The 18775-nt window shown below is 45.0% G+C and overlaps 1 protein-coding gene and 1 long non-coding RNA gene across 3 annotated transcripts; both read right to left on the bottom strand.

Moving 5' to 3' along the window:
* Positions 1 to 1159: 1159 nt before the first annotated feature.
* LOC115537719 (NLR family CARD domain-containing protein 3-like) lies at positions 1160 to 4146 on the bottom strand. Its single transcript, XM_030349767.1, has 3 exons — positions 4042 to 4146; positions 1857 to 3687; positions 1160 to 1433 (listed from the first exon to the last, which is right to left on the bottom strand). The coding sequence occupies exons 1-3, from the start codon at positions 4082 to 4084 to the stop codon at positions 1175 to 1177; spliced, it is 2133 nt and encodes a 710-aa protein (XP_030205627.1). The 5' UTR covers positions 4085 to 4146; the 3' UTR covers positions 1160 to 1174.
* Positions 4147 to 14735: 10589 nt separating this feature from the next.
* LOC115537752 (uncharacterized) lies at positions 14736 to 18070 on the bottom strand. 2 transcript variants are annotated; one of them, XR_003974854.1, is made up of 2 exons: positions 16514 to 18070; positions 14736 to 16421 (listed from the first exon to the last, which is right to left on the bottom strand). It is a non-coding gene; the product is annotated as an uncharacterized LOC115537752 (long non-coding RNA). The 2 variants fall into 2 exon arrangements; XR_003974853.1 differs by having other exon boundaries at positions 14736 to 16467.
* Positions 18071 to 18775: the final 705 nt, after the last annotated feature.

Consider the following 18775-nt stretch of genomic DNA (forward strand, 5'->3'; position numbering starts at 1 on the left):
ACGTAACAAAGACCTTATAAAGTCATGGCAACAAAAAATAAATTGTTGAGTTTCTCCTATGAAAATTATACATTTATGAACTTGAAATGAACTATATATTCATATAGCGCTTTTCAAGTCAGCTTACATTGACTTCATATAGGGCTTTACAGTGAAGGGGGGACCTCACTAACCACCACGAATGTGTAGCATCCACATGGGTGATGCACGGCAGCCAATCGGCGCCAGAACGCTCACCACACATGAATTGTGAATGTGTGATTGGACTGTCATATTTTACTTTGTTGACCCCATTGTCATGTACATTACCTTTAACACACACACTTACATACACCTATATGCATGCTTACACTACCAAGGGACCTCAATGGAAATAAGCCCATGTCCTTTTATGTGTTATCCTTTTGACCTGTTCATTTGTATGCTTACGTTTGTGCATGCGTCAATAAAGAATTTCAATCACTTCAATCAATCAATTACACACCAGCTTGAGGTGGAGAGTGAGGGGATGAATGAATCATCCATTTAAACAGGGGGATGAATAGGGGGCCAGATGAATGAGCCTGGTTGGTCAGTTTTAGCCGGGACCCGGGGAATCCCCTACTCTTTTTGAGATAAGTGCCCTGGGATCTTTAATAACCTCAGTGAGTCAGGACCTCGGTTTTACGTCTCCTCTGAAGGACGGCACCTTCCACAGCCCAGTGTCCCCGTCACTGCACTGGGGCATCAGGATTTATGCTCTGGCCAGAGGGAAGAGTGCCCCCTACTGGCCACCAACCGACACCACTTCCAGCAGCAGCTCAGTGTTCCCAGTTGGTCCCCCATCCAGTACTAACCAAGCCCACCTGCTCAGCTTCAGAGGTTCAGCTAAGGCAGGGTCTACATTGGTCTGGCTGCTGGTTTATTTAGACCGATAAACTTTCATGGATGCAAATACTGCGACTTCATTTGTTTAACTACCACTGTCCCGTTAACAGGGGATTGTGGGAACGCACTTTTATTATATTTTGTGTTAATAATTGAAAAGTTGCAATGGCAACTTTGGGATTACTTTTTAAACTTTTCATTTTTGCATCCCACATATACAAAAAGGTGTAATGTGTCCAATGGCACCACTCTGATACATGTGGTCATCAAAGGTACTGAGTTATTATCTGATATAGTTTGACGTCATTTAGGTGTGATTCTCAGACCAGGGGGCAGAAGGTAAAAGTCTTCTGAAACCGAACCTTGTGGTGTAACAGTTTGCACTTACTGACCTGAGAGTTTCCAGTGTACAGTGTGGACTCCCCAGTCCAGCAGAGAGCAGCTTCACTCCTGAATCCTGCAGATCATTGGTACTCAGGTCGAGCTCTCTCAGACTAGAGGAGTCGGAGCTGAGAACTGAGGCCAGAGCTTTACAGCATCTATTTGACAGCTTACAGCTGTTCAGCCTTCACACAAAAAAACAGAACATGTTGAGAACCGTGATTAAATGTTTTATAAGACTTTTCTGATAGTTGAACAACTGATTATACATTAGATCTTGAAATGGTAGTTACATATTAGGTGTACAATGTTGATACTAACAAAAATGCTATAACAGTTGTTTTGTAGTTCTGAAAACTGTATCATAATATTACTTTTATAGAATTATGTATATAGTGTGCATCGTAAAACATTTTATAAGTATGCCTACAGATATATATTGTATGTTATTATAACTTTTGTATTCTAGTATTATGTATATTCTATTGTTTGCATTCGATACATGTTCTTAGTCCACCGTCAGAGATGTTTTGTAATTTAATATAACTTTTATATTGTAGTATTATGTTTAGTGTTGTATTCTTAATATATGTTATGAGTGAACCTACAGAGATGTTTTGGAGGCTTTGACCAATGGCAGCAGCCCCAGAAGACCCTCGTCAGAAGCAGAGTATTTCTTCAGGTAAAACACGTCCAGCTGCTCTTCTGATGTCAGTACGATGAAGACCAGAGCTGACCACTGAGCAGAGGAGAGAGATTCAGTGGAGAGACTTCCTGATGACAGGTACTGTTGGATCTCCTCCACTAGAGAACTGTCATTCAGTTCATTCAGACAGTGGAACAGATTGATGCTTTTCTCTTGAGAGAGATCTCCACCTATCTTCTCCTTGATGTAATGGACTATTTGGTTATTGATTTGTGACCTCCTTCCTGTCTGTCCCGGTGGATCTTTTTTAGTTAGATTGCCCGGTAATTTACTTCCTCTTGGTCCCAGCAGACCTTGTAGAAGCATCTGATTGGTCTCTAGAGAGAGGCCCAGGAGGAAGCGGAGGAACAAGTCCAGGTGTCCGTTCTCACTCTGTAAGGCCTTGTCCACAGCATTCTGGTAGAGGGGGAGGAGTTCAGCTTCCCTGGAGGTTGGATGTTCTTCTGAGAGCAGGTTGACACCAGTGTTGATGTAGGACAGAAAGACATAAAGGGCAGCCAGAAACTCTTGGATGCTCAGATGGACGAAGCAGAACATCCTGTCCTGGTGCAGTCCACACTCCTCTTTAAAGATCTGGGTGAACACTCCTGAGTAAACTGAGGCTGCTCTGATATCGATGTCACACTCTGCCAAGTCTGCCTCGTAGAAGATCAGCTGGCCTTTCTCCAGCTGGTTAAAAGCCAGTTTCCCCAGAGAAACAATGATCTCCCTGCTCTCCGAACTCCAGAGTGGATCAGTATCAGCTCGCCCATGATACTTCCTGTCCCCCTGTATGGACAGAACCCTCAGGAAGTGGCTGTACATCTGAGTCACGGTCTTGGGCACCTCTTCTCCTCTCTGGGATGTTTTGAAGAAGTCCACTAGAACTGTAGCAGTGATCCAACAGAAGACTGGGATGTGACACATGATGTGGAGGCTTCGAGATTTCTTGACGTGAGAGATGATTGTGGTGGCCATTGTCCCCTCTCTGAATCTCTTCCTGAAGTACTCCTCCTTCTGTGGGTCGGTGAACCCTCTCACCTCGGTCACCATGTCAACACACTCAGCAGGGATCTGATTGGCTGCGGCAGGGCGTGTGGTTACCCAGATGCGGGCAGAGGGAAGCAGGACTCCCCTGATGATGTTTGTCAGCAGCACGTCCACTGAGGTCGGCTCGGTGACATCCGTCCAGATCGGGTTGTTCTGGAAGTCCAGAGGAAGTCGACACTCATCCAGACCATCCAAGATGAAGACTACTTGGTCATGGTCGTATCTGTAGATTCCTGATTCTTTGGTTTCAACAGAAAACTGATGAAGAAGTTCCAGTAAGCTAAACTCTTTCCCTTTCAGTAAATTCAGCTCTCTGAAAGTGAGGAGAAATGCGAAGTCTATGTCTTGGTTGGCTTTGCCTTCTGCCCAGTCCAGAGTGAACTTGTGGGTTAAGAGAGTTTTACCAATGCCGGCCACTCCGGTTGTCATAATTGTTCTGATTGGTTTATCTTGTCCAGGTTTAAAGATGTCTTCACATCTGATTGGTGTTTCCTCATTGGCTGTTTTCCTGGATGCCTTTTCAATCAGTCTGACCTCGTGTTCCTTGTTGACCTCTCCACTGCCTCTCTCTGTGATGAAGAGCTCTGTGTAGATCTCATTCAGAGGTCTCTGCTCTCCGGCTCTAGCGATTCCCTCAAACACACAGTGGAACTTCTTCTTCAGATGAGCCTTGAGTTCATGTTGCCACTGGACCGCAACAGCTCCTAAATCCCAAACCAGAAGAAACATACCATTCATATTTCCAAGCAATATTACTTGTGTAAAGAAAAAAGTACTATACAATTCTACTTTAGATGGATCTTATAACTTTATTAGTAGTGCTGTCGTTGTTGAGTATCAGTGGTATCAGTGACTTGCTAACCTAATAGAAGAAGATAGTGGTGCATCTCTTTCACTGAATTATTCTGCTGTTGATCTGCAGTTTAATGTTTAAAATTCTTTAAGCTGATACCCCCACAATAACCCTACATATCTGGATCAAACCATGCAACCTGATACCCCCACAATGACCCTACATATCTGGATCAAACCATTTAACCTATATATGAGTATCTTACCACTCCCCAGCTTGTCGGCCAGTTCCTCCTGGTTCATCTCCATCAGGCAGAGCTTTGTGATGTCTACCACTCCCTGTATGGCGCGCCTCCTCTGCTCCTTGTTCTTATCATCCCCCTCCTCCCTCTGACTCTCTGAGCATTGTGGGAAATCTGAGAAGAGATCCCTCCAGAGCTTCTTCAGCTCCTTGTCTAGAAAAACGTGTGCGTTCTCCTCAGCCCTCTGGAACAGAACAAACATCAAGGAGAACTTTACTTTGAACTAACCGAGGACATCAGAAGCATCAGTCCTAGATGAACGTCTCCCTGGTCTATAGAGGGAAAACTGGAGCTCCACAAGAGATGCTTTTATTGCCCATGTAGAGCCAGGGGCACCACTAGAGATTGTGGGCCTTATCAAATAATATATTGGGCCTCCAACCTAGACCACCCACCAGCCTAGAAAATCCATTTGACCACCCATAGATTGATAGACTAGCTCTAGTGTAGCCTACTGCTAATTACCTAATACTAAGCCTGCAGTCATTGACCATTGATGTATGAATGTAAGAGGTACATGAGTAAGGCTGGGACAATGCGTCGACGTAATCGATGACTTCGACGCATAAATTACGTCGACGCGAAAAATGCGCGTCGATTCGAAAAACCCAAAACGAAGATGGCGGCGCCGGAGCGTAGTAGCAACGCGAGTGGCTCTTCAGACTCTCATAAGTGCAAGGCGCCACGCACTCATTCCTCTAAAGTATGGGAATTCTTTAATGTAAAAGGAAACGATTCCGTGATATGACATCTTTGCAAAATGGAGATCACTTTCCATTCTAGCACCACGGCAATTCACCAGCACCTGAAGAGGCGCTGTCACACTAAATTTGTACCGGCTGCCAAATTTGTACCGGGCGCGTCATCCATACGTAATCCACTCCAAATCTGCCTGGCAACAGATGATCGGGACGATCGCGTCGAATGACGTGAACGTTCGCGAACCTTCTATCTAGCGATCCGTTATCTGTATTGTGCTATTTCGCCCTTGACCTGCTTTAAACACTCAGTTTACTTGCTAAATTTGATTAAACAATTAAATACAATCTGCAGCTGTCATCTGCAGCTGCAGATGACCGAGCACCGTAGACTTCTAAGAATGCATTACTTTGCACTTTTATTTTGGAATTTAAAGGCAATAAACATGTCTTGCAATGTTAAGGAATTCATGTTTTTTTCATTCAGATATGTAAATCAACATGTATAAATTGCTATTAGTCAATTAATGGGGAGATAATCGATAATCGAATCGAACTGAAAAAATGAATTGTTAGATTAATCGATGCATCGAAAAAATAATCTCTAGATTAATCGTTTAAAAAATAATCTTTTATCCCAGCCCTATACATGAGTGGCATCTCTCATTACTGTTGCTGTTCTGGCAAAAGGCTTGCCTCTTGAGAAATTCATGAAATTCAGTGGTGCTTTACATTTTGGTCAATTTGTTCCCAAAGTTTGTCAGATGCCAGTAATGTTACACTGGCTCTAACCACCTCAGTAAAATGGGACAGAAAAGACACAGACTGTCTTCATACTCTGCTATTACTTTTCACCACTAGGGGTCAGTATTCACAGACCTACCCTGGCTGTATAGTTGATAAGTAGAAGAAAATGAGTGAAGGCCTAGATAAACAGACTTCCCGGGTCATCCACCTGTCTCCCTCATTTATTGATTTATATTTATGAATTTCATGTTTTATGAAGAACTATTTGATTGATATAAGATTCTATGATTCACTAGGTAGCTCCGTGATAATGGGCACCTCAGGAAGGTAAATAAATAAAAACCTTTATTTGTATAAACTGGGTGACCTTTTCCTCCCTCTCAGGTTTCTGTTTCTGATACCCCGACTTCTACATCAACGACGACGTGTCAAACTACCGACAGTCTGTTCTCCGTCTGTTCTGCTTGTAAGCTGACCGAGTGGAAGACTCTGTGCTGAAAACTGGATCCACGCAAGACTGAACCATGCAATAAAGAGAGAGAGGTGGAATATATAGACTATACTGAACATTTAGCCAAACATGGAGGAACAAACCCCTTGTTTGTTTAAATTGCAACGTTTTTTAGATAACATTTTCACTCGAAATATATTAACTTGATTATGATGAATTCCCCCCCCCCCCCCCCCCCCCCCTTTACGGGCGCCCCTGTTTAGAGCTGAAGTCAAATGTCTTGTTTCATTTACACACCTTGATCAGCTCTGCTTGATTCTGCTGTACAGATTGAGCACTGGTAACCTTTGACCTCTCCTGGAGTCGCCTGTGGAGACAGCGTGCGCGCGCACGCACACACACACACACACACGCACACACACACACACACACAAACACACACAAACACACAGTATCTTTTTATAAAAATATTTCCTGAATTGTAAATATCAGTTAGTAAAACTACTAGTTTGTTGGAAACTCCTACCTCTCCTCTCTGGAGGGGCGTCCATCTTTAAGTCCAGGAGGACGATCCATAGACCGGTCGCTCTTCAAGGAGACACAGCTGGGTCCAGGGGAGTCTGCTCTCTCCTTCTGGACTCTTATAGAAAAACAAGAACCAGGATTTATGGATGTTTGATCGATGCTGTCGTTTTATGATTTTTGACAAATCCTTACCCTTCCTCTCTGGAGGGGCGTCTATCTTTAAGGTGAGGAGGATGACCCATAGACCGGTCGCTCTTCAAGGAGACACAGCTGGGTCCAGGGGAGTCTGCTCTCTCCCGCTGCTCTGGGCTTCAACACAACACACACACAGCTTTTACTAAGACTGATGATGGAGTCATGAGATATCAGTGCTGAGCTCTGAGAAGGACAACAGTCACAGACAGTGAGATCCTCTTCTTACCTCTTAGCTTTGCTCTGGCGGCCATGTTCCCCAGACAGAGTGGTTTTAGAGGTAGGAGCCCCCTCCTCTCTCTCCTCATCCATAGTAGACTGGAGACCTGGACACAAACACAACTACAGATTGTTTCTGTGGATTCTGTTAGAGTACCGAACGTGAAATGACTGTAGTGAAGATGTGTTATCCTCCTGTCTAATAGTCACACACTCTATCACTCTCTTTGTCAAGATATACATAGTATATCACACTCTATGTCTAGATCACACACACACACACACACACACACACACACACACACACACACACACACACACACACACACACACACACACACACACACACACTATCAATGTCTATCTCTAGATATACATATTCTATCATCTATGTCTTTATCCGTTAACTGTTGTAACCATAAACCATCAATAATGAACTAATGTTACCAATAAAACGCCACAATAAAAGTCCATAACACAACCAAACTGACTACTACAGACCCTGGAGAAAACTTATCCTTTCAGTACAATTAAAAACACTTTATGTACCGTTCCAAAGGATCCGTATATAAACGCCCTCCACACAGTGAAACTAGTTATTGATGTTCTGACCCATACTCCTTCATTTCAACAGGTTATTTCACTGATATCAGCGTCCCTTTTACACCACAAACCTGGAAACACTGAACTTGGACTGGAAACAGATTCATTTAGTAAGAATGAATTAATATAGTAAGAATACATCACCAGTCATCTGAAGATAACTTGAATTCACCATACTGTACCTTATCTTCTCCGTGTTAAAACTTGTGCTGTCTGTGTAGAATGGAAATATAGAAGCAGAAATGAAAGGCAAGCCAAAATCACGGAGAAGTGTTAAGAAGCGAGACAGAACATTAAACGGGTTCTAAAGGTTCAGAGAGTAACGATTGAGCTGCTAGGCTCCTCAGTGAAGACCGATCAAATGAGGAAGGAGACTTTGAACAGCAGGTAACTACGTCTACAAGCTTTATGTTCCACTGGCCTCTGTCAGGGCACAGCACCATGATTGATGAAGTGATAAGATAAGACCGAGCAACAGCTTAATAAAGTCCATATCAAGCTATAAACCAACAGGTCCCAGTGCTGATACCCACAGTGATGGCTGGATAGTACAACTAAAGTATGACTTCCAGGGTACAAAGTACTGCTGTGTTTGGTATCGTCTGTATAGAAATCCTGGGACTCTCAAAGTATCAAAATACAACTGCAAAGGAAGGAAAATAAAAGAAATCCTTTTACTTTGAAGGAGCAGAACATTTCTCAACACTTTTTGTAGTTAGTAGACATAAAGTACAACAAAACAAACACACATTAAGGTGATCTTTTAAAACGCATACACTGTCAGAAACACCTCAGATCAAACCAGGACACAGACTCGAATCTTACTAACAGCTGTCATTAAATAATCCATCATTAACTGGTTTACCTTTACACGCGCACACACACACACGCACACGCACACACACGCACGCACGCACACACACGCACACGCACGCACACACTAATAATTTGTCACACAGCCAGAGTCAGATATTACCTTTCAGGCTAATTCAAGGCTAGTTGCCATTCAACTCACATTTTGCCTGCATGATAAGACCCTGTCCGGTACCAGGGTTTTGAAAAATAGGGGGAGGACTTGAACTTCATGTGCTAACAAACACGGAGCGATACACATTGGGAACCCTTTCCAGTAAACACACCCCCAGCCTTCTGGACAAATTAGACGTCTCACTCTCATTTAAAACCTCTGTATCAACAACTGTAAAGGACTTTCCTAAGTGTGTCCTCGTCGTCAAATCGTGAGCTGCCCCGTTTATAAAAATACAAAAGGACAAATCGAAGGAAGGTTGAATTAAGTGTAGGGGTAGGCCAAAACACAAAAGGAATGTTTAGAACCGAGAGAGAACATTGAGCGGGTTCTGAAGTTGTTGAGAGTAATAATTGAGCTTCTGGGCTCCTTAACCATAACTGTTTTCAGTGATAAGAAATAGCAACGGTCTTAGGAGATCACAGTGGCCACACACCTTGCTGGAGACCTCCTGCGGGGACCTCCTGTTCACTGAGCCCTGAAGTTGACCCCCCTAGTGGACACACACCTTGCTGGAGAGGAGCAACAATACTCTGATTCCCTACATCTGTTTATTTACAGACGTACCTAAGTTGGATGAATTTAATTGTTTCCTTCATTCCTCCTTCTGTCTTCATCCCATGAATGATTCCCAACGTTAGATGTGTCTAGTTTCCATGCCAACCGTGTCATGTCCACATCCAATCAACTCCTAATTCAGTGTAATGAAGACACTGGAAACACTGCCCTCTAGTGGTCGTACTTGGTTAAAGCACAAACAACCTTTTATTGATTACATCAAATACAGAAGGGAACTTTGACAAGTTTAATCGAGGAGAATAATCAAACAAACCAAACCAAAGCAGAATCAACAGCAGCCATCAGGAGCCCAGTTAGGGGCCCTCGAGGGAGCAGTGAAGGGGGGGGGGGGGCTCACCATCCTGAACAGAGGTCGGTCTGAAGCAGCCCCTCTGCTGTGAGGGAGAGCCCCCCAGGACTAAAGAGAAGGCCCAGCGTTTAGGACCCCTCTGCTGTGAGGGAGAGCCCCCCAGGACTAAAGAGAAGGCCCAGCGTTTAGGAGTCCTCTGCTGTGAGGGAGAGCCCCCCAGGACTAAAGAGAAGGCTCAGCGTTTAGGAACCTCTGCTGTGAGGGAGAGCCCCCCAGGACTAAAGAGAAGGCCCAGCGTTTAGGAGTCCTCTGCTGTGAGGGAGAGCCCCCCAGGACTAAAGAGAAGGCCCAGCGTTTAGGACCCCTCTGCTGTGAGGGAGAGCCCCCCAGGACTAAAGAGAAGGCCCAGCGTTTAGGAGTCCTCTGCTGTGAGGGAGAGCCCCCCAGGACTAAAGAGAAGGCCCAGCGTTTAGGGCCTTCTCACAACTGTGGAGCAGTGTGTGTGTGCGTGTGTGTGTGTGCGTGTGTGTGTGTGTGTGTGTGTGTGGGTGAAAATTGGTGGGCTGGCGGTCTGAATACTACACCAACACCTGACATCAAACACACCACTGGGGGTGGTCTGTGTATGGTGTGGGTGTGTGTGTGTGTGTGTGTGTGTGTGTGTGTGTGTGTGTGTGTGTGTGTGTGTGTGTGTGTGTGTGTGTGTGTGTGTGTGTGTGTGTGTGTGTGTGTGTGTGTGTCTGTCTTCCATGTGTTTGTGTAGGTGCGTGTATTTATTCCATTTGTTTGTGTATCCCCTGGTGAAAATTAAGTGCACTGAAGTGTATTGCAAAAATATTTTCGAAGTACATAATTCATTGCAAGTACATTTTCCAGGCATATACTTCATGTTAAGTATATTTTAGGTAGACTTTTGGAAAAGTATACTTCTTCTGAGATCTTTTTAGGTTCAATGTAGGTGTACTTGAAATAAATATACCAACGCTAATGTACTTAAAGTGTTGTTTCAGTATATAAGTTTATTTACAATATATTTCAGATAAAATATATTTCTGCCAGGATGTCATTAAGCTCAACTGTAATATACTGAAAACAATGATGATACTGCTGTAATACTTGAAGTATGCATTCAGCATACTTCTTACAAGTATACTTCACTGATCTTTTTTGAAGTTTATTTAGAATATATTTCAGATAAAGTGTATTTCAGTCAGGATGGCCTTAACCTCAACTTTAATATACTGAGAATAAGTATGCTACTGCTGTAATGCTTGAAGTATGCTTTCAGTTTTCATCTTAAAGTACACTTAACTGATCCTCCTTAAAGTTTAATTTGAATATATTTCCGACAAAGTGTACATGCATCTTGGATGCATCCTTGGTCCGAGATTTCCATGAGGAGCCCCCTGATAGACCTGCTGGAGGCGCCCATTGAGGGGGGGAAGGCCTACTGTTAGGGCCCCCAGAGCTGGATGCTCAGCTCTGCCTCCCCCTCTTGGGCAAGGGGTTTCCTCGCTTTCCCCAGCTCCACACCTATCGGACTTGCACACCTGTCATCAGTCTCCAGTCATCATCTCTGCTCCACTTAAACCCCGGTTCTTCAGCCACTCATCGCCAGATCGTTGTTTCAACTACAGTGGTAGATACCAGTCTCGGCACTAGTGAATGTTTGGTAACAACAACAATCTGTCCCTTATGACATCACAGGTGGGCGTGTCCACCTAGATGTGTGACGGAGAGATGAGCAACGTTTGCTACAGTCCACTGGGTAGGCTAGTAGACTGATCTATCCAGCACACATCTAGGTGGACACGCCCACCTGTGATGTCATAAGGGGCCGATTTCCGAAACGGCTTGTAACGGCTAATCACACCACACCTGGTGGCATGTCATGGGACCTTTAACTCTCTGCATTGTCCTCGCCCCAGGATCACCAACCCCGTAGCTGCCTGCCATCCACCCCGTGTGCTCCTCTGCCTGCCCAGCTGCCTGGGATCCACCCTTGCCTGTCCATCTCCTGTTGTTGTTCCCTGTCTCCTGCAGGTCGTCCTGTCCACCAACATCGCAGAGACCAGCATCGCCCTCAACGACGTCATCGACTCCTGCAAGTAAGAAACCCGGTCATGATGTTTGTGAATGTGTCTTTGTATTGACGGTGTATATACTTTGGGTTTTGACCCAGTGTCTGAACACAGGCCACCTATATAAGGTGGCCTGTGTTCTAATCTATTATGTGCCTTTGGTTGCACCATGTACAGCACTTTCGCCAATGAAAACAGTTTTTAAATGTGCCTTATGAATGGATTTTACTTACTTACTTACTGTGGGGATTGTTGATGTTTCCTTGGGGTTGGTCGACCAGAAGTGGACGCTGTGGACAGCAACGACGAGCTGCCCTCTCTGGGACGCCCCGTGGCCCACCGGGGAGCCCCGCCTGGGCGAGATGATGGTCATGGGAGGCCTCTTCAAGGGAGCGTCCTGCTCCCACCATAACCGCTCGTTTACATATCATAGAGGAGGGAGGAGGGGAAGAGGAGGAGGGGGACAAGGAGGTGAAGAAGGAGGAGGAGGCGGTGGAGGTGGTGGTGGAGGAGGAAGAGGGGGAGGGGGGAGGGGATGATGATCATGGGAGGCCTCTTCAAGTGAGCGTCCTGTTCCCCACCACCAGCGCTCATTCCCGTCTATTCTGTATCTATGTTTGAACACTGCGTCCAGAAGCCAAACTCATTTGAGTTACTAGTGCTTGTATTGAAGTTACTCGTCGCTTTTCCAACAGTTACCTGTTAGTATTTTAATCAGTGACTTTATATTGTTGATGCTTGCTTCGTTAGATGAGTACTAGGCCCTGTCCCATTCCTCTCCCCTTAACGAGAACACTTCCCTCCACAGTAAAGAGTGAAGTGATAGTGAAGATCGATCCCTATGAAATGTGACACCACTATAATTAATATTATGCAAATTAGCGTAGTGAACGTGCTCCCCTACGTCACGCGCAGCACCGACGTGTCCACACTACAGGAAGGAGCCTACTACTATTTTCATTCACGTTTGAAAATGTCACCCTTGTGTCGAAAAAATAAGACAACCTACACATTCAGATCATACAGTTAAATCCAGTCTACGGATAAATAATTTAACATAATGTATAACAGTTTGAGAAACATGGAAAAATAGCCGCTTGCTGAGTTCTCAACGTGTCCTGGGTCATACGTGATACTCCCTTGGCTGTAAGTGAGGTACCGAGCTGGCGAGCTGCCAAGGGACTTTAAGGGGAAATAGGCCCTCTCTCTCCCTAAGTATTGGATCACCCTACCCCTCCGAGGGAACGCACAACTTATAGGGCTAGGGCTCAAATCTAGGGCTAGGGGGATAATAGGATGGGGCCCTAGTTACTATTGCAGCCCTTCTAGGCGCTATAAATGTTATACGATGTGGTTTGAATTAAACAACACATGACCAAACCAGCAATTATAGAAATCAACTCTATTCTAGTCTTCACTTCTGGTGTGTGTGTGTGTGTGTGTGTGTGTGTGTGTGTGTGTGTGTGTGTGTGTGTGTGTGTGTGTGTGTGTGTGTGTGTGTGTGTGTGTGTGTGAGCAGAAGCGCCTCAACACGTCCACCCTGAGGATGACCCTGGAGGCCAAGGTCCAGCTGGAGGACATCCTCTCCATCTCTGGCTTCCCTGAAGGTGATTGGTTCACGTCCCCCCTTGCCCCGCCCACCGCAGTCTCTCCTAGGGTCTGGAATCAGCCGGGACGATGCGGCATGAAAAGCCGTTGTATGAATACTGAGATTCTGTAAATATTGTGGAACGGTATTTCGATCTTTCTGGAAGGTTTACGTGGTGGTTTCTGTTCTACAGGTCCTCAATGCAAATGGACGATTGTCGAGTACGCATAACATTAAGAGATACTCTATTGAGCAATGTTGTCAGAGAGACACAAATCAGTACTTTCCTATAGAGCACACTCTATAGGAAGGTACTGATTTGTGTCAATCTGACAACGTTGCTCAATCAAGTATCGCTTAATCAAAGAGTCCCGGTTCTCCCATGAATGGATTCCTGTTCCCCCAGCCCCTGCTTGCCCTGCCCTGAGTCAAACCCCTGCATCCAGACATCGTGGCTCTGTTGCTTTTCTTGCATATCATCGACATTTGGTCTGCGGATGGAGTTTTAGTCTTCAGGTAGTCGGTCTGAAATGTTGGTAATCGGTCATCGTATGACGTGTGTCTAACCAGAGAACCATGAGTGTGTTTATCAGAGGGTCTGATGAGCCGGGTGTTGAACGCGGAGGGGGCAGACAACGGTCTGGATGTGGGGGTCAGCCTGTTGACCTTTGGGCTCCTACCCCAACGGGTGCGTCTACATGGAGAAGTGGGGGATCCTGACCCCGGAATGACCCGACGCCCTCATCCACAAGACCTCCGTCGACTGTCCTTCAGCAGCCAGGACACGACCTTCCCCTCGCCCTGCTTCGACTTCGGGGAGAAGGTCAGCAGATATTTGCGTTCTCAAAATGACAAAATATCTGTATTGTATATTAACAGAAAAAATTGATCAAAATTGAAGAGATTGATAATCTGGGAAACTACAAAAATCCTAACACCTTATCGGTCCCAAAATGTATCAAGAAAAAAATGAAAATGGTTTGATTTTGATTGACAAGGGGTGTGTGTGTGTGTGTGTGTGTGTGTGTGTGTGTGTGTGTGTGTGTGTGTGTGTGTGTGTGTGTGTGTGTGTGCGCGCGCGCGCGTGGTACAACCTGGAGGACTGCATCCAGCTAGGGTGAGGAGGGAGGAGATGAGGAAGTAAGGAAACCTCTGTACCATGTACTACCATCTAAGGGCCTGGTGCATTACCACAGGCCTGCTGTCTCTGGACCAATCAGAGGGCCTGATGCATTACCACAGGCCTGCTGTCTCTGAACCAATCAGAGGGCCTGGTGCATTACCACAGGCCTGCTGTCTCTGAACCAATCAGAGGGCCTGATGCATTACCACAGGCCGATCGCCAGATAGGCTAGGCTCGCCAGAGCCTAGCTGGTTAGCTCGCCAGATTGGTTCGCCACCTTTTTACCTACTTTTTGTTTTTGTATATGCTTGTGTGGTTAAAAAAGTCAGACTCCACTGTTGTGTGTGGTAATATCCTCCCTCCACACTGATGAAGGGGTGAATGGAGACTCCACTGTTGTGTGTGGTAATATCCTCCCTCCACACTGATGAAGGGGTGAATGGAGACTCCACTGTTGTGTTGGAGGTAACGTCTCCAGAAGACTTGGAGGATTTCAACTGAACTAACGGGAAGAATCGTCTGAACACACGAGAACGTTCATTTGACCCACTGAGCAGTTTATTAACATTATGATTTATGAACAATTACAAATCATAAGGCATCTTTAATGACTGAACATGTTGACTTGTTCCCAAAAGAACACAAAGAAACGATCTTCCGTTGAAAGTAATTTACAACATCGTTACCCTTTCCCATAGAACTCTTATCATCATTCATGATTATGTTGTTAAATCTGCTTTAAATCACGTTCCATGTCAGGCATGGCAAAATATAAACTGATTTTGGATTCCTTTAAAACGGTGTTGAAAATATATAAAATATTGTAGTAAAATAACACTCAATAAACATTTAAAACACATTTTACATTAGAAAGTAAATCTTTGTACAACCGGCTTAAACCAAAGGAAGATCTTCGTTTCATGGTTTATGCTGAACCTTCCAGAAGCCCAATAAAATGCAGCATTTGGAGTTCAGTGGAGTATTTAAATCAAACACAAAGTGTTGTACTTCCACTGAACGGGTTGACCCCTCAGAGCAACAACAGCCGCTGCTCAACAATCCGATGCACTACAGGTATGTCCATGGGTCCACAGGTATTCAAACGTCCCCCTAACAGCCGGTCCTCAACAACGTCAGGACTGTGAGGACCCCCAGACCCAAGCGGCCCCCTCTAATCTGACGCTCAGCAGCCCAGCTGAACACAGAGAGGGCTGAGAGATGAACCACGAGAGACACTGATGCATACCTGCCAACATTTGACTAGCAAAATCCGGGAGATTTCGGCGGCGGGGGGCGGGGCCGGTGGTGGGGAGCATGGATGACAGAGGTGGTTACAAATGTTTGGTTTTAAGGGATGTTGTGCATATAAGTAGCTATTTATAGACAACATATACATCATGTAGTCTTCAGTATATAAATAAATACACAATAACTGTATTCATTAACAAAAAACGTATTTTTTATGTATCATTATGTATGTATTCACAATGAAAACATCCAAGCCTGGAGCACTGGTTCCTGCTCGTTTTGTCCCTTAGTGATGAAACCCGTTATCGCCTGAGTGCCCTTTTGTGCCCCGGCAGCACGGACATGTTTCAGGGACTTTAAATGTTGACGGACGTCATTTTTACCGCCGTGCCCTATATTAAAATCAACCCGACACGCTTTACAAAAAGCGTGACTATTGTCCAGGTGACTATTTGATATTGAATCATACTCTTTGGTCCATTCCGACTTAAAAGTACACATATATTTAATCTTCTTCGATGGTACACCCGCTTCTGCCATTTTTATGCGACCATTTACGGAGTTTGCTCCGCCATGTTTTTTTTTTTAGCTCTGCGCTCTTGAGAAGTGACCATAGACGTGATCTGATTGGCTACAGCCTGTGCTGTCGTATTTGCTGCAAATGCATTTGATTGGCTGACGCTTGCGTTGCCTCTCATGCTTGCGTTTGATACATGATCTGGCAACTTTAGAACATTCGACACACATTTTGATTTGATTATAAATAAAAATAAGTTTGGACATCGTGAAATACGGGAGTTAACCGGGAGAAATGACAAAACGGGAGGGCGGCGGGAGATGGATCAGAAAACGGGAGAAACCCGGGAAAAACGGGAGAGTTGGCAGCTGTGCACTGATGTGACCCGCTGCTGACCCCCGGCACGCTGACCTGCTGTGCACTGATGTGACCCGCTGCTGACCCCCGGCACGCTGACCTGCTGTGCACTGATGTGACCCGCTGCTGACCCCCGGCACGCTGACCTGCTGTGCACTGATGTGACCCGCTGCTGACCCCCGGCAAACTGACCTGCTGTGGGTTTAGATCCATGAACGACGTGTGTGTGTGTGAGTGCATGTCTGTGTAAATACGTGTGTGTGTGTGTGTTTATAGAGTGCGATGTGCTTGTTTGTGTGTGCTTGCGTGTGTGTGTGTTTGTAGAGTCATGAACGATGTGTTTGTTTGTGTGTGTGTGTTAATTTCTATGTACATATGTGTTTGTTGGTTTGGGTGTGTTTATGACTGTTTACATGTGCGTGCTTTTCCATGGGTCTTTTTGTGTGTTTGTGTATCTACAATGGACACTCCCAGAGACGCTGAGGAACCACTGTTACATAACCTAAACCCATGGAGGAGGTCCTCCTGGGTGAAGGAGGCCTGGAAGGTGTGGATGTGTGTCAGTGTGTCTGAGGACCCTCCTCCTCCTGGGGACACTCTGTAGAAGGACAGAGAGCCAGCAGGCCGGTCCAGATACACTCCTACTCTGTTATAGTGAGGGGGGGGGAGACGTATGGATGTTCTACTACCGTTGTGAAGGGCAGTGTAGAGAGCATCATCGTCGTCATCACAATCAAGACTCCAGGACTTGTTGTTCCATCCAAGCCTGCTGTTATCACCCACTCCTCTCCTTGCTATTCCTCTGTATGCCACTCCTATATAAACCCGTCCTCCCCACTCTACCTCCCAGTAGCAGCGGCCAGTCAGACCCTCTCTACACAACACCTGGTGCTGGGCGTCAAACCTCTCTGGGTGATCCGGATACGACTGTTTCTCTTCAACCCGCGTCACCTTCCTGCTGTCCTCAGACAGAGAGAGTCGACTCTGGGCTGTGTTGGGGTCCAGTGTGAGTTCACAGGCATCTGACGGGAGAAACATGATTAGGCTGCTAAACCAATATTATTAATTATAATTATCATCATCATCATCGTCATCAATATTAAATAAACAGCATCACCAGCTCTAATTTAAATCTAAGGTGAAACACATGCATCATTCAAAACATGTTAATATGATTATTATGCGCCATAGCTAATGTAATGACAGGAATTAAAACAATATTATAATTATTATAATGGTGACAAGATGATAGTTTAATTTAATAGTTTTTGAATATAATATAGACATGTAATTATGATTAACAGTATCCTGATTATTATGGTGTTATGTCCAATGTTGTAAAATCATCACTCCTGATATAATCACAGCAATTATGTTAATGTTTATATATGTAAGATACATGATGTCAGTCATCAGCTTCATTCCCAGATATCTGAATGAACAGACGTCACCTCCTGCTGTGTGGATGGACTTTCCAGCTCAATAGTCAGTGTGCATTGTGATGAATCAAACAGACACTTACACTTCTCTAGAGCTGGTTTCAGTCTCCACACTCCACCGTGCTCCACACTGGCGGGGGAAACAAAGTGAGAGCAGCATGTTGAAACATTCACCATCATCATCTGCCGTCTCATCACTTTCTACACAACATAAGTTACAGCTGCCTTTTCAAACAACTTCATCTAGCAGAGGGTTGAATCCTTGAAGGAGACATTTTCTCTGAATGATGAGCTGTCCTCGCCATACCTGAGAGTGTCCAGTCTCCAGCGTGGATCCTCCAGTCCAGCAGAGAGCAGCGCAGCTCCTGAGTCTCCTGGGTGATTGTAGCTCAGGTCCAGCTCTATCAGATGGGAGGGGTTGGAGCTCAGAGCGGAGGCCAGAGAAGCACAGCCTTCCTGTGTGACCAGGCAGCCAGACAACCTACACACACACACACACACACACACACACACACACACACACACACACACACACACACACACACACACACACACACACACACACACACACACACACACACACACACACGTTCATTTATTCTATCTGGAAGAGAATATTTCTTACTGAAGTAAACCGATAAAATAAAGTATTAATTCCATATGATGGACAACTTAAAGCTTTATGATTTAATTTAGATCACAGCCCGTCTAGAGCCACCATCACCGAGCCTCATGTCTACACTAATGGCAACTCCTCAGAGTTACATAACATATAACACATAACATCCATAACATACAGACAGCAACCCCTAACCCTAACCCTCAGATGAGCTGGTCAGAGTTACATCACATATAACATACATAACATGCTAGCAGTTAACAGGACAGCAACCCCTCACCCTCACATCAGCTGGCCAGTGTTCTGTCAGCTAGAATAACCTGTTAACTAATGACACACTAGCAGCTAACAAGACAGCAAAAATAAACAACCCTTAAAAAATAAAAATGATGTTCC

The sequence above is a fragment of the Gadus morhua genome, chromosome 23, assembly GCF_902167405.1.
Source record: "Gadus morhua chromosome 23, gadMor3.0, whole genome shotgun sequence".
NCBI lineage: Eukaryota > Metazoa > Chordata > Actinopteri > Gadiformes > Gadidae > Gadus > Gadus morhua.